The 13,155-nt window shown below is 39.3% G+C and overlaps 1 protein-coding gene across 15 annotated transcripts in view; it reads right to left on the reverse strand.

The window, feature by feature from the left end:
• The window catches only part of git2a (G protein-coupled receptor kinase interacting ArfGAP 2a), an 84,893-nt gene that overhangs the window by 47,715 nt on the left and 24,023 nt on the right, over positions 1–13,155 (reverse strand). For all 15 annotated transcript variants that reach the window (XM_043715504.1, XM_043715503.1, XM_043715514.1 and 12 more), the window contains exons 5-8: positions 8,066–8,152; positions 5,072–5,202; positions 3,353–3,447; positions 431–476 (exon numbers count right to left, since the gene is read on the reverse strand). In XM_043715504.1, the coding sequence (XP_043571439.1) occupies positions 431–476; positions 3,353–3,447; positions 5,072–5,202; positions 8,066–8,152 (359 nt within the window). The remainder of the gene's footprint in view (positions 1–430; positions 477–3,352; positions 3,448–5,071; positions 5,203–8,065; positions 8,153–13,155) is intronic.

Here is a 13,155-nt window from a genome sequence, read left to right on the forward strand (position 1 = left end):
AATGCCAGATACTTAAAATTATATGTAGCGATTGTGATTTTAGCTTTCAGAGGCTCACTGATGTTACCTAGCATGGTGCAAAACGTCTGAGAATAAATCCACCAGCTCAGGTGAGCAAACATACAACCTATACATAGCGATTTCATAACTTCACTTTCATTGCAAGGTATTACACAATTCCATAGCCAGTTGAAATCCTTACAATCCCCAATACTTACACAGGCTTGCTAGTATTAAGAGTCTTTTAGACACACCAAAAAGACTTGTTAGTAGTGAACTGCAGGTGTGCAAAACATGCACATTTTTTAAATGCATTTTTGAGGTGGGCGATACTGACATGCATATTTATTCATCCCTAATTGCTCTCAAAACTAGTAAAGAATAAATTCTGACTGCACTGCCATAAAAAACAAAAATCTCTCTGCCTCACCTATCAGCCATTTGTGGAATTATGAAGTGCTGCCCATTCTTGTGATCTGGAATGGAAGGAGATAGTTAAATCATGGTACATTTTAAACAAAGCACAGAAGGCAGAAAAGCGAAATCACTAAAAACAAATAACTCAGATGTCAATCTTACGAGACCATACACAAGTCTGGATTGGGGATGCGCATCATTATCAATTCTAGATCATGAATAGTAATGAGGAAGGCAAGTTGCCCCATAGACCATAATATAAACACTTCGAGGAAACATTTAAATTGAACCTCGAAATGTACATCATTGGATATTGACAAGAATTGGCATATAGTCAATGTTTTGCATTACAAACATTCAAGGAAAACACTGCTTTGAAGATGAATGAAAAGTAACGAAGAGTGACAATACCACGTGGAACAAATTCAGGAAGGATATTGTTTTGTGGCAGTCTTAAATGCAAATTATAATAAAAGGGTTGTGTCATTTCATATTGGTGTTTACACAACTAGAATTGTGTCCTTCCTGGGCATGTATAAAGAAACAAAGTAATCAACATCTTTACTCAGCAGACATCATTAGACATAGCATGCAACAAGCAAACAAGAAACCTTAAATAAAATTATTATACTTGTAAGCATAAGTCAAGCTACTCCCAGAGCTACAACTACGCCGGAAATTTGAAACCATGAAGAATTTCCGTGCCTCATGGTCAAGTAACAGTTAGAAACGACCTGTTTTGTGTATGCAAATATCGATACATTCGTCAAAGAATGAACATGAAAAATACATACACACAAATATTCAAATACAAAGAAAACATCACAAATTAATGGAATCAAGACTCTCAATGGCTGATATCCCTAAAGCATGTTGACAAAACTGTATAAATGGAGATTGTTCAGATGAATTTTTAAAAATTGTACAAATGTTCTGGGTTCGCCTAGGAAGGAAGGATGCTGCATTGCACAAAAATAATAGGCAAGGATTTTCCATTCATAAACATTTATTCTGTAACTGCTTTTCACCACAGAAATTAAAAAAGAAAGCCTATCCTTCGTGAAAGGTGTGAAGCTAATTCAGTTACCTCAGTATTGAATTTTGAAGTCATGTGATTAATTCTTTTCCAAGTACTGTACTAGTCTTTAGCACAATGGCACTTATAATATGTTTCAAGGAAGTGTGAACAGGGAACTACAGTCTAGTTAGCCTGGCAACAACCACAGGGAAGTGCTGGAATCCATCAAGGAAGTGTTAACAATGCATTTAGAAAGATATAAACATGATTGGAATATACGTCAACATGGTTTTACAAAAATCAGTTGTTTGATAAACTTACTGGTGATTGTCAGGATGTAACTAGTAGGGTAGGTATCGGGGAACTAGTAGATGTAATGCACCTAGATTTCTAAAAAGGCATTTACTGAAATACCAGAGAAAAGGGGCATATGAAATTGGGGTGATATATTAGCATGAATAATGAACTGGTTAATGGACAGGTGCATCAAATTGGCAGTTTTAATTTCTGTAGGCAGTGACTAGTACACAAAGACCATGGCGCTGTAACAATTAATTACTCAGACAAAGTTGGAAAACAATTTATCTAAATTCACTAAAGTTTAAAAGTCAGGTGGAACTGTAAGTTGATAGGAAAGACAAAGGCTGCAGAAGATAACTGACAGTTTAAGTGGCTAAAAAGGAGGCAGACAGATTATAATGGGGAGAACTGTGAAGTTATTCACTTTTATCCAACTAGAAAGCAGAATATCTTTTAAAAAGGCGTGAACCCTGTAAATGTTGTTGATGTTGAGATTTGCATGTACTTGCACATGGAATACAAAAAGGTAGCATGCAGGTACAGCAACCAATTAAAAAAGAAAATGGAATGTTGGCTTTTATAATAAAAAAAAGAGATTGGAGTACAAAAATAAATAAGCCTGCTATAATTGTACTGGGCTTTGGTATGACCACACCTGGAATACTGTATGCAATCTTTGTCTCCATATATAAAAAAAGATACATTTGCATTGGAAACAGTAGCGAAGGATCACTCAATTAGTTCCTGGTATGAGACTTGTCACACGAGGAAATTCAGTATATTTTTTGAAGTTTGGAAGAATGAAAGATGACCACTTCGAAACATTCAAAATAATGAGGGGGTTTAAGAATTAATACTTAAATATTGCTTCCCAGGGCAGATCAATCATAACCAGGGGTCAGAGTTTCAGGATTACAAGCCAATTCATTTAGGACCAAAATAAGAAGTTCCTTCACCGAAAGAATTGTGGACCATAGGAATTCTATTCCCTTTAGTGGAATGTATGTGCCATCAGCTAAGACTTAGATTCACAGATTTTTGATCTCTGAGTTAAGCAGTATGGGCAGTAGGCATGAAAGTAGGATTGACACGCATGGTCAGCCATAATCATACTGCATAGCAGTGCAAGCTTGACAGGTCCTATGGTCTCCTCCTACCTGTAATTTTTATTATATTCACCTCTCATTCATTTGCAACCATAGACAGATTTATGATCCCATGCAATTCGTGCCCACATTTATTTTCTTCTCAAACGAGATGCAGGCCAAGCTGGAAAATAGTACTGTTGTTCTCCATTCTCTAACAAAGTGCGGCAAAAGAACTGAATTATGAAGTCAGGCTTAATGCTCTCTGACACTGAAGCAATTCTACAAAAATGAGGGAGAAATGTTTACTGTAAGAGTTGGCCCATAACTGTACACTGTTCTCCTTTGGGGAAACATACAGGTTCCATTTGACACCGTCCACAGTACTTGATTCACAAATAGGAGTTCAGTATGTTGTAACTACTGGTGCATCAAGATGCATCCATAAGCAAAATACTGTTTAGTACTGAACAGCTCAATAAAACATTAAGAAGCAACATTGCCATCCCCAGCTCTCTTCTTTCGTACCCACCTGGTTTTCTTCCACAAAGGAAGAAGGTTAGTCTGTCAGTGAGTTCATACTGAATCTCTACTAAACGGTCTGCTAGTTCATGGTGCCCTGCTTGTCTGCAAATCAAAGATAATATTTTAATGCCAGGATAACATTATGGGAAAAAAAACAATCAAGACTTTGATCACTATGCAAGATGTGAACTTAAAGATAAAAGTGGAAGAAACATTGTACAACTTTAGTAACCCAAGTATGAGCTCGGGGGATTACTACAAGAGCAGCAATGGCACTCTCAAACCTTCTTTATAATCACCAAAATCATGATTCAGATTTCATTCTTGCATTGCTTGCATTGTCCAAACAGAACCCCAAGTTACTTAATTAACGATTTAATAGAGGTGTTCAAGCTTGAGGGGTTTCGTTACATTAAATAGGGAGAAACGTTTTGCACTCAGGAGGATCAGTAACTATAGGATATAGATCTAAATTAATTTGTAAAAAGGGGAGATGAGGAGACATTTTTCCCCACAGCAAGTTATCTTGATATAAAAATCATTCTCTAAACATAAGGTGTAAATAGCTTTATAGCAGTTTTCAAAAGGGAATTAAATATATACTTGACCGAGAAAAAACAGATTCTTTTTGCAAAAAGAAAAGTCTCCTCCTCTTATTATAATAAACAGATCCACCTTTGAAACATTTGCAAAATACCAAAAACACTTTACAAAGTAACCAAAGTGAACAGATTTGCAGTGCGTTAAAAAGATTGAAAGACTGGGAAGAAAAAGAGGAAATTTGGCTTAGAAACATCTTAAGTTTATGTCACTTGTATTACAACTATTACCGCACACTTTAAATTGAACGAAGTTAGTTTTTAAAGAGTCATAGACATGTAGAGCATGGAAACAACTCATCTATGCCGACCAGAAAACCTGAATTAATCTTGTCCCATTTACCAGCACTTGGCCCATATCCCTCTAAACCTATTCATATACCTACCCAGATGCTTGTTAAAATCTTGTAACTGTACCAGCCTCCACCACTTCCCCTGGCAGCTCATTCCATACACGGACCACCCTCTGGGTGAAAAAGTTGCCCCTCATGTCCCTTTTAAATCTATCCGCTCTCACCTTAAACCTATGCCCTCTAGTTCTGGACTCCCCCACCCCAGGATCTAATTATCCTATCCATGCCCCTTATGATTGTATAAACCTCTATCAGGTCACCCCTCAGCCTCCAATGCTCCAGGGAAAACAGCCCCAGCCAATTCAGCCTTTCCCTTTAGCTTAAGCCCTCCAACCCTGGCAACATCCTTGTAAATCTTTTCTGAACCCTTTCAAATTTCACAACATCCTTCTGTTAGGAAGGAGACCAGATTTGCACACAGTGTTCCAAAAGTGGCTTAACTAATGTCCTGTGGGGCCGCAACATGACCTCCCAATTCCTACACTCAATTCTCTGACCAATAAAGGAAAGCATACTAAATAAATTCTTTGCTAACCTATCTACTAGGCGCCTCCACTTTCAAGGAACTGTGAACCTACAGTCTCTTTTAATCCAATATATTTCACAACAAAAGATCAAGTAGTCAAGACCATAGTAAATTAGCAAGGAAAATATTCTGCTTTTGCACAATTATTTCAAAGTGTTAATTTGACCATTGCTGCATCAATACTTGTATTTTTCTTGATAGTAAAAAGGACTAAAAAAGGTATCTCTGTGGCTTTTTCAGATTCTAACCTTGCATTGTCACATGGCGTCTTGCCATTGGCATCAGGGGCACCAGGATCAGCACCGTATACTGCTAACAACTCAGCCTGTAAAATTTGTCCTCCTTTGCTTGCTACATGAAGAGGAGTATTTCCTTTCTCCTGTAATTAAAAAAAAAGTCAAAACCAAGCACAGAAGTAGTTTTAGTTTTGCCTTAAGAATAAATTATTTGCAAAAATAAAGTTCAGTGTCATTGGAAAGGCAAATTCCTGGACAGTATCTTCTTGTGGCTGTGGACAGCACTGTAAAAGCAACATTTATTGTATACTGATAATGCAGAAGACTTTGAATTCAGGGCCATAAAAGGAGGACTTCTTCAGTGCTGTTCTACTGAGAACAAGACAGCACAGTACAGCCCTTCGGTCCACGATGCTGCACTGGCCTTTCATCCTGCTCTAAGATCAGACTAAATATAGAACAGTCCAGCACACAGGTCTGTTGCATTGGAATGTAACTGGAGATTGGTGAAAGAAGGAGGTGGTAATCTGTTCCTCCTTTTCTCTCTTTGGTGAGTACTCATGTTCTTTATTATACAAGTAAGGTCTTAGTGAATTTGGGGCCTAAGGGGAAAGAATAGCCAGCTGAAGGGAAGACAGAGCAGGAAATAAAAATTGAGGCAGAGGCTTACATGCTTACCTGGGAGTCCAGAGAAAGGAGCTAGCAGGGGAGGAGACTCAGATCAGCAACGGTTACAAAAATGTGGCATCACAGGAATAGCTGCACTTTCACCAACTGAGAAGTAACTGTTAATTTGAACATCTATTCTAAATTGTAGGCAAATTGGATAAATAGTTTTTAGATTAAACTAACAACCAGTGCAAATGTTCAATATACAATTTCAAAACTAATTTAAATAATTTAAAGATGCAGGGCCATGTGATGTCTTGAACCTGCAGGATATGGGAACTGGTGGACCCCATTGTGGTTCATCATGACATCTGTCGCAAGTGTTGGTGGCTCAAGAAACTCTGGCTCAGTATGATGAGCTGGAGTCTTAGCTTTAAACCTGTGACACATCAGGGAGGAACAAGAGTTACCTGGATTCTGTGTTTCAGGAGACAGTCGCACTTAGATACTTCAAATCTGGCCAGTGGTCAGGTACAGGAGGTGTGACTACAAATGAGGCAAATACATGGATCTTGAATATAGCATAGGAGCAGCCTCAGCTCTGGATCTTGCCCAACAGGTTTAAACGTACTAGTTCTGTGTGGTTGAGGAAAAGGACTGTAAGGGAGGATGGGCAAACTGACTACTGCACGATAGTATAGAAACAGGGGGAGTATGGATAGAAACCTTTGTAAACAGAATGGAGTGTTCTGAATGGTGTGTTGCCTGCCTTGAACCAGCTTGAAAGTATTGGAGTGGGAGGAAAGGATCCAGTTGTGGTCCAAGTTGGGACTAACAAAATTGGCAAGAGGTCCTGTTTGGAGAATGTCAGGAATTAGGAAGAAAACTAAAGAAAGGTTTTACTCTCTGGATTATTATGTCAATATGCACGATTCAGTTAGAGCTAAAACTGGGGAAGTAAATGTGTAGCTAAAGGAGTAGCGTGAGAAAAAGGGGTTCCATTTCATGGGGCATTGGTACCAGTATTGAAATCCAGACCATGAAATCCCATAGTCCTTGTCCCCCTGTTGCATCCAGGGCATTTTCCTGTAGGAAATGATCCTGGACACACTCCAGAAATTCACTACCTCCACTTGAACGGATCTGGGACCAAAGTCCTCGTGGAAAGGCTAAATAAGGTGGTCACAAATACTTTAAAGTAGCAAATTGGGGGCTTAGGGAAGGTCAATAGCATTTCCAAAATCAAACAACATCACAGTAAAGAAACAGTCAGGGATTCTACTTCATTTACAGCAGGGAGTGCTGCAAACTATAAAAGTGTATTGATTAAATTGACGAGGGAACTAAAGCAGGTGATTAAAGTATCAGTGATGAGGGACAGGTTACAGTGCATCACCCACATAAGAGTTGTATAAACAAATGAATGGACGACTTTGTGGCCATTACTGAGACATGGCTACAGGATGGTCAGGATGGGACCTAAATATACCAAGTTATTAAAGGTTTACAAGAGAGACCCAGGGAAATTACAGGAGGTAGAATAGCCTTACTGATTAGAAACTAAGTTGCTTCAATGTTAGTGGGGAGGGAGGAAGCAGTGTGGGCAAAGCGTTTAGTGGAGACTGTATGGATGGAACTAAAGAACAATAAGTGATCTAAACCTATAATAAGTATTATGTACAGATGCCCTAATAGCAGTTCTGAAGTGCTAGATTGTACAAATGCACAAGTTGAGCAAGAGTGAAGCAAAGCTGGAGTAGTATTTTACTGGGTTTTTTTAATTTTAAAAGGATTAAGAGAGACAGACAAGCACCTATCAGAAAGGTAGTGAATTTTTGGAGTGTGTCCAGGATAATTTCCTACAGGAAAATGTCCTGGATGCAACAGGGGGACAAGGACTATTGGATTTTATAGTAGCTGGATAAATTGTGTGAACATTTATCAAATAGTGATCATAGCGCAATGGGTTCAATGTAGCGCTTGAAAGTAAAGCATGGTGGAATTTGAATTCTCAATGTCTGGATTGTTGGTAGGGTACCACACCCTCAAAATATACGGCACCTGACAAGAACACAATAGGTTATCTGTTTTACTTTAACCAAAGATATTTACTGCCATTTCGCTTCCCAACTGGAGAGTTGGAGGTGATGCGTACACTGGAAAGGTACCATTGCCAATCACAGTTCACATTGGAGAGAATAGCCATATGCAAAAACTTGCATTTTAAAATATTTGCACAGTAAGTGACAAAGAATTACTTTACAGCATTTGCTTCGTTATTTGTTGAGATTACATTGCCCAATACTTTGTTCCCAGTTTGGCACACGTTAAAATTAATTGAGAAGCAGAAACAACAGCAGCATAAACTCTACAAAAACATTGACGTTGAAGACTTACAGGATGGAAGAAGTTTGCTTGGGCTCCTAATGAGAGCAATCGCAAGCAGGTCTCCAAGTTCCCTGTCCGCACACTTGAGTGCAATTGCTGAAATAACACAAGACATTAACAGTGGGCGACACTGCTGGGAGCACACTTATTCTTTAAAACGTTATGGAACCTCCTTATTTTAGGAGAAATTATGAGGAGAAAGAATTTGATGTTTTAATACCATCACTGGCACAAGTTTGGACGTATTATAAACAATACTGAATAACAGGTGACATTAGGTAATACAAATTGTGAATGGGAAACTATTTCAGTGCTTGCTACTTATACCAATTTTTAAAATAATATCCTTTTATATTGCAGGAGAATGGAAATATTCATTTCTTCTTTACTTGATCACTGCTGCATTTGCTTACATTTCTACATGTGGAGGTGCTGGTGTTGGACGGGGGTGGACAAAGTCAGAAGTCAAACAACACCAGGTTATAATCCAACAGGTTTATTTGAAATCACATGCTTTCAGAGCATAGCCCCTTCGTCAGGTGAAGTGAGAGAAGAGCACACAGACACAGAATTTACAGGCATAGAGATAAATAAAAATCATATAAATAGTGTGTGAGTGGTGTGTTGAATAATAAGTCTCTGCAGATCAATAGAAGTGTCAACAACTGACCAACATGCGAAGGGATGACCTATAATCCGTTTAAGTGAGACAGACAGACAATTACAAAAAAATTAAAAACAAGGTGGTGCTCGAAACAAACCAAATGACTGCAATAATATGCTTGGTTTAAAAGGTGCATGCTGAGGGTCTAACCAAAGTAAAAAGTAATCCAAAACTGCACAAACTAAGGTAGAGAGATCATAGCTTATCAAGGTGGTGGTGTCAAGACAGGACAGTAAGGAAGGTTTTACAGATACAGACTGTGGTGGGGTTACATGTTGCTTGAGAGAAGCTGGGGGTTCCTTCTACAATGTGTTTCGAGATGCCCTCGACACAGCCAGAGAGATTCTCACACAGGTCCCGTATGGCGACATGTGACCCCATCACACAGTTCTGTATCTGTAAAATTTTCCTTACTATCCGGTCTTGACACCATCACCTTGATGAATTGTTATGATCTCTCAACTTTAATTAGTTTGTACAGTTTTGGATTACTTACTACTTTGGTTAGATCCTCAGCATGCAACTCTTAAACCTATCATGTTATTCCAGTCATTTTGTTTGTCTCCAGCACCACCTTATTTTGTCATCTTTGTAATTATCTCTGCCTTATTTGGTCAGATTTAGGTCATCCCTTCACTTGTTATTCAGCTGTTGACAATTTTCTCATCACTGTCTGACACTTTTGAAGACCTGCAGAGACTAATTATTCAACACTCTACTCACACCATTTGTACAATCTTTTCATTTCTACCTATAAATTCTGTGTCTGCGTGCTCTTCTCTCAATTTACCTGATGAAGGGGCTATGCTCCGAAAGCTAGTGATTTCAAATAAACCTGGTGTCATGTGACTTCTGACATTTCTAGTTACTGCACTCAATATTAATTACCGTGAAGGATATAGATATGGATTCAATTAATGCAACAGAACATTTACACTTCTGCATTTTAGCTTTGGAAATTTTAATCAGGAGACTAAACAGTTTGCTTGACAGCGTTCAGATATTCACTTTCCTTTTACTCCTCAATCTCTTTGGTGACATTCCAATGGATTGTAAGTGAACATAGCCAGCTCTCCTAACTGCTCAAGTAATAAGCCATATAAACTCAGAATTACCTTAGCTGCCTCACTTCAAGGAAGACCAACAATTAAGCACACTTCAAATATTCCTGACCCTTTCAATTAAAAGGGAATATTAAAACTAATTCATCCTCTGCTGGAATGTGCACACAATTAAGTCAAAGTTTGAGAGAAGATTTGTAGCTCGGGTGCTCGATGTTGTGGTTCTGCGAGCTGGGAATTAGACGTTTCGTCCCCTGTCTAGGTGACATCCTCAGTGTTTGGGGGCCTCCTGTGAAGCGCTTCTGTGTTGTTTCCTCCGGCATTTTTAGTGGTTTGTTTCTGCCGCTTCCGGTTGTCAGTTCCGCTGTCCGCTGCAGTGGCTGGTATATTGGGTCCAGGTCGATGTGTTTGTTGATAGAATCTGTGGATGAGTGCCATGCCTCTAGGAATTCCCTGGCTGTTCCCTGTTTGGCTTGTCCTATAATAGTAGTGTTGTCCCAGTCAAACTCATTTTTCCTGTCATCTGCGTGTCTGGCTACTAAGCTGGTTGTGTCGTTTCGTGGCTAGTTGGTGTTCATGGACACGGATCGTTAGCTGTCTTCCTGTTTGTCCTATGCAGTGGTGTTTTGTGCAGTCCTTGCATGGGATTTTGTACACTACGTTGGTTTTGCTCATGCTGGTTATCGTGTCCTTTGTTCTGGTGAGTTGTTGTCTGAGAGTGGCTGTTGGTTTGTGTGCTGTTATGAGTCCTAGTGGTCATAGTAGTCTGGCTGTCAGTTCAGAAATGTTCTTGATGTATGGTAACGTGGCTAGTCCTTTGGATTGTGGCATGTCCTCATTCCGTTGTCTTTCCCTTAAGCATCTGTTGATGAAATTGTGGGGGTGTCCGTTTTTGGGAAATACATTGTAGAGGTGTTCTTCTTCCTCTTTTTGCAGTTCTGGTGTGCTGCAGTGTGTTGTGGCCCTTTTGAACAGTGTCTTGATGCAACTTCTTTTGTGTGTGTGTTGGGGTGGTTGCTTTCGTAGTTCAGGACCTGGTCTGTGTGTGTGGCTTACATAACAAAAAACATAGGACAAACAGGAAGACAGCTAACAATCCGTATCCATGAACACCAACTAGCCACGAAACGACACGACCAGCTATCCTTAGTAGCCAGACACGCAGATGACAGGCAAAATGAGTTTGACTGGGACAACATTATTATAGGACAAGCCAAACAAGGAACAGCAAGGGAATTCCTAGAGGCATGGCACTCAGCCACAGATTCTATCAACAAACACATCGACCTGGACCCAATATACCAGCCACTGCAACGGACAGCTGGAACTGACAACCGGAAGCGGCAGAGACAAACCACTTTAAATGCCGGAGGAAACATCACAGAAGCGCTTCACAGAAGGCTCCCAAGCACTGAGGATGTCACCTAGACAGGGGACGAAACGTCTGCAACACAAATTCCCAGCTCGGCGAACAGAACCACAACGTTATTAAGTCAAGCCAAAGGTCCTGGTGTCATTGATCCCCTGCCCCTGCAGTAATCCATTATATCAGTATAAAGATTGCACAAAAATGAATACCTCGTTGAGGTATCTGTGTAGAACTGATAGAACCACATTGTAAGAGTAAATAGAAAAAAGGCACAAGGAGGGGCCTGGCATAGAAACCCAATCATCTTGTTTCCAAACATATACTTATAACTGATTAAGCACCATTATCAGAGATTTGAAAGCAAGTTTCCAGGATTATCACTATTAAAAGTCTGTCACTTCTTTCGACGCAGATACCCCTAACAGATTTTAAACATGTTCACCTTCTCAAGCGCATCATTCCCTAATCAAGGTGATGAACAACCAATCCAATCTCAAAACTTTATCAAATACGACTGGTGGTTATATAGCATATTCCTCTCCTTATGTTGAAGTATATCACATTTGGAGTTGTGGTGAAACGGTTAAAAATTATGTCCCAATACATGTGTGAATCTAACCGGAATGGAGGTGTTGCTTAGTCCCGTGTGAATCTTCTTATCTGTATGTAACCAGAATGGAATGTGTTTTTTAGCCTTGCTCTGCTGTTCACATGAATGTTTATATCTGGAAAAGAGTATATCAGCTGGAAAAGTGTCTAGTTCGGTGAGTCTGCTCCGGGGTTACGTTTAACCGCCGAGCGTGGGTTGTTGGCAACCGCTCTACGAGAACTGACGGCTCCCAGTTCCGGTAACATGTAGAGTGAGTATAAGCCAGACCCGTTGTAAGTATGAGACCTGGTTGTGGCGACGCTGCGGGGAATAAAATGCTCATATTCTAGCAGACTCGCCTCTTGGTCGTTTGTTCTGTGTCAGACTACTCTCCTACGAACCTGACCTTGAGAATTTTTTAAAACAGGAGTGCTAACCATTCTTTAATAAATAAGTACATGAGAATTCAGTCCTCAGGAAAGAGGCATTATTGCGATATTTTTGTTAAATTTGCTTTTGTAGTAAATTAAATTCCAAAATCACGCTTGTTACAACTCAAAAAAAAACTTGCACATCCCTTAAGACAGAAAACCAGGATCTTCAAGGATATTTCATATGTGTCTAGCATTCCGTTAGTGGATGGTATGGCTTTGTGTCAAAAATTCATATCTCATAACATCTGCCTACTTGCTTGTCAAGACAGGTGTACATGTAGGCACATTTGTTGATTTAATATATGTCCGCCAACAATTGATTCAAACTCCTAACAATACAATCAGTGCATTAAAACCTGTGTACTGAAGCTCAAAAAACAAGCCAAACATCCCATTTGTTTCGCAGTTCCTTTGTCTCACCTTATAAAGAGGCTAGTGTTGTCCCCTTTAGTCCTAATTAAGAAAAATTCCTCACATTTTATTCAAATTCTCCCCCCAATGTCAATCATACACTAAGCTCATTATTTAAAATATGAAATTTACTGTTTCACAAAAGTTTAGTGTGGGTTCTTCATGTCTTAAAAGCAACTTCATTCAGTTGGCTCTTTGGATCAGTTTGAAGTGAAATTGCAACTACCTAACTCCAGAAAAACAAACAAAGAAATCTGCACACGCATTAGCAGTAAAGAATATACAATTCTCAGATTATCCCAAGTTCTGGTTCCTCACTTGCATTTTTAGAAGGCTAGCAATCCTTGCCTGAGGTCACCCAAGTTGTCAAGCAGCAGAATTAGTCAATTAAAAGATGTAGCTTTTTAATCGTCTTCTAATCTCAGCACAGTACAGGAGGGAACACAATGAACAAAGCTGCTGCTCCTGGATTATAATTATATTAATAGTACTATGTAACAGAAAGTTACTATCAACAGCATTTCCAAACAAATGCAAATGCAATCACAGTTATTAACTGAAGTATTTAATT

The sequence above is a fragment of the Chiloscyllium plagiosum genome, chromosome 25 (genome assembly GCF_004010195.1).
Source record: "Chiloscyllium plagiosum isolate BGI_BamShark_2017 chromosome 25, ASM401019v2, whole genome shotgun sequence".
In the NCBI taxonomy this organism is placed as follows: Eukaryota; Metazoa; Chordata; class Chondrichthyes; order Orectolobiformes; family Hemiscylliidae; genus Chiloscyllium; species Chiloscyllium plagiosum.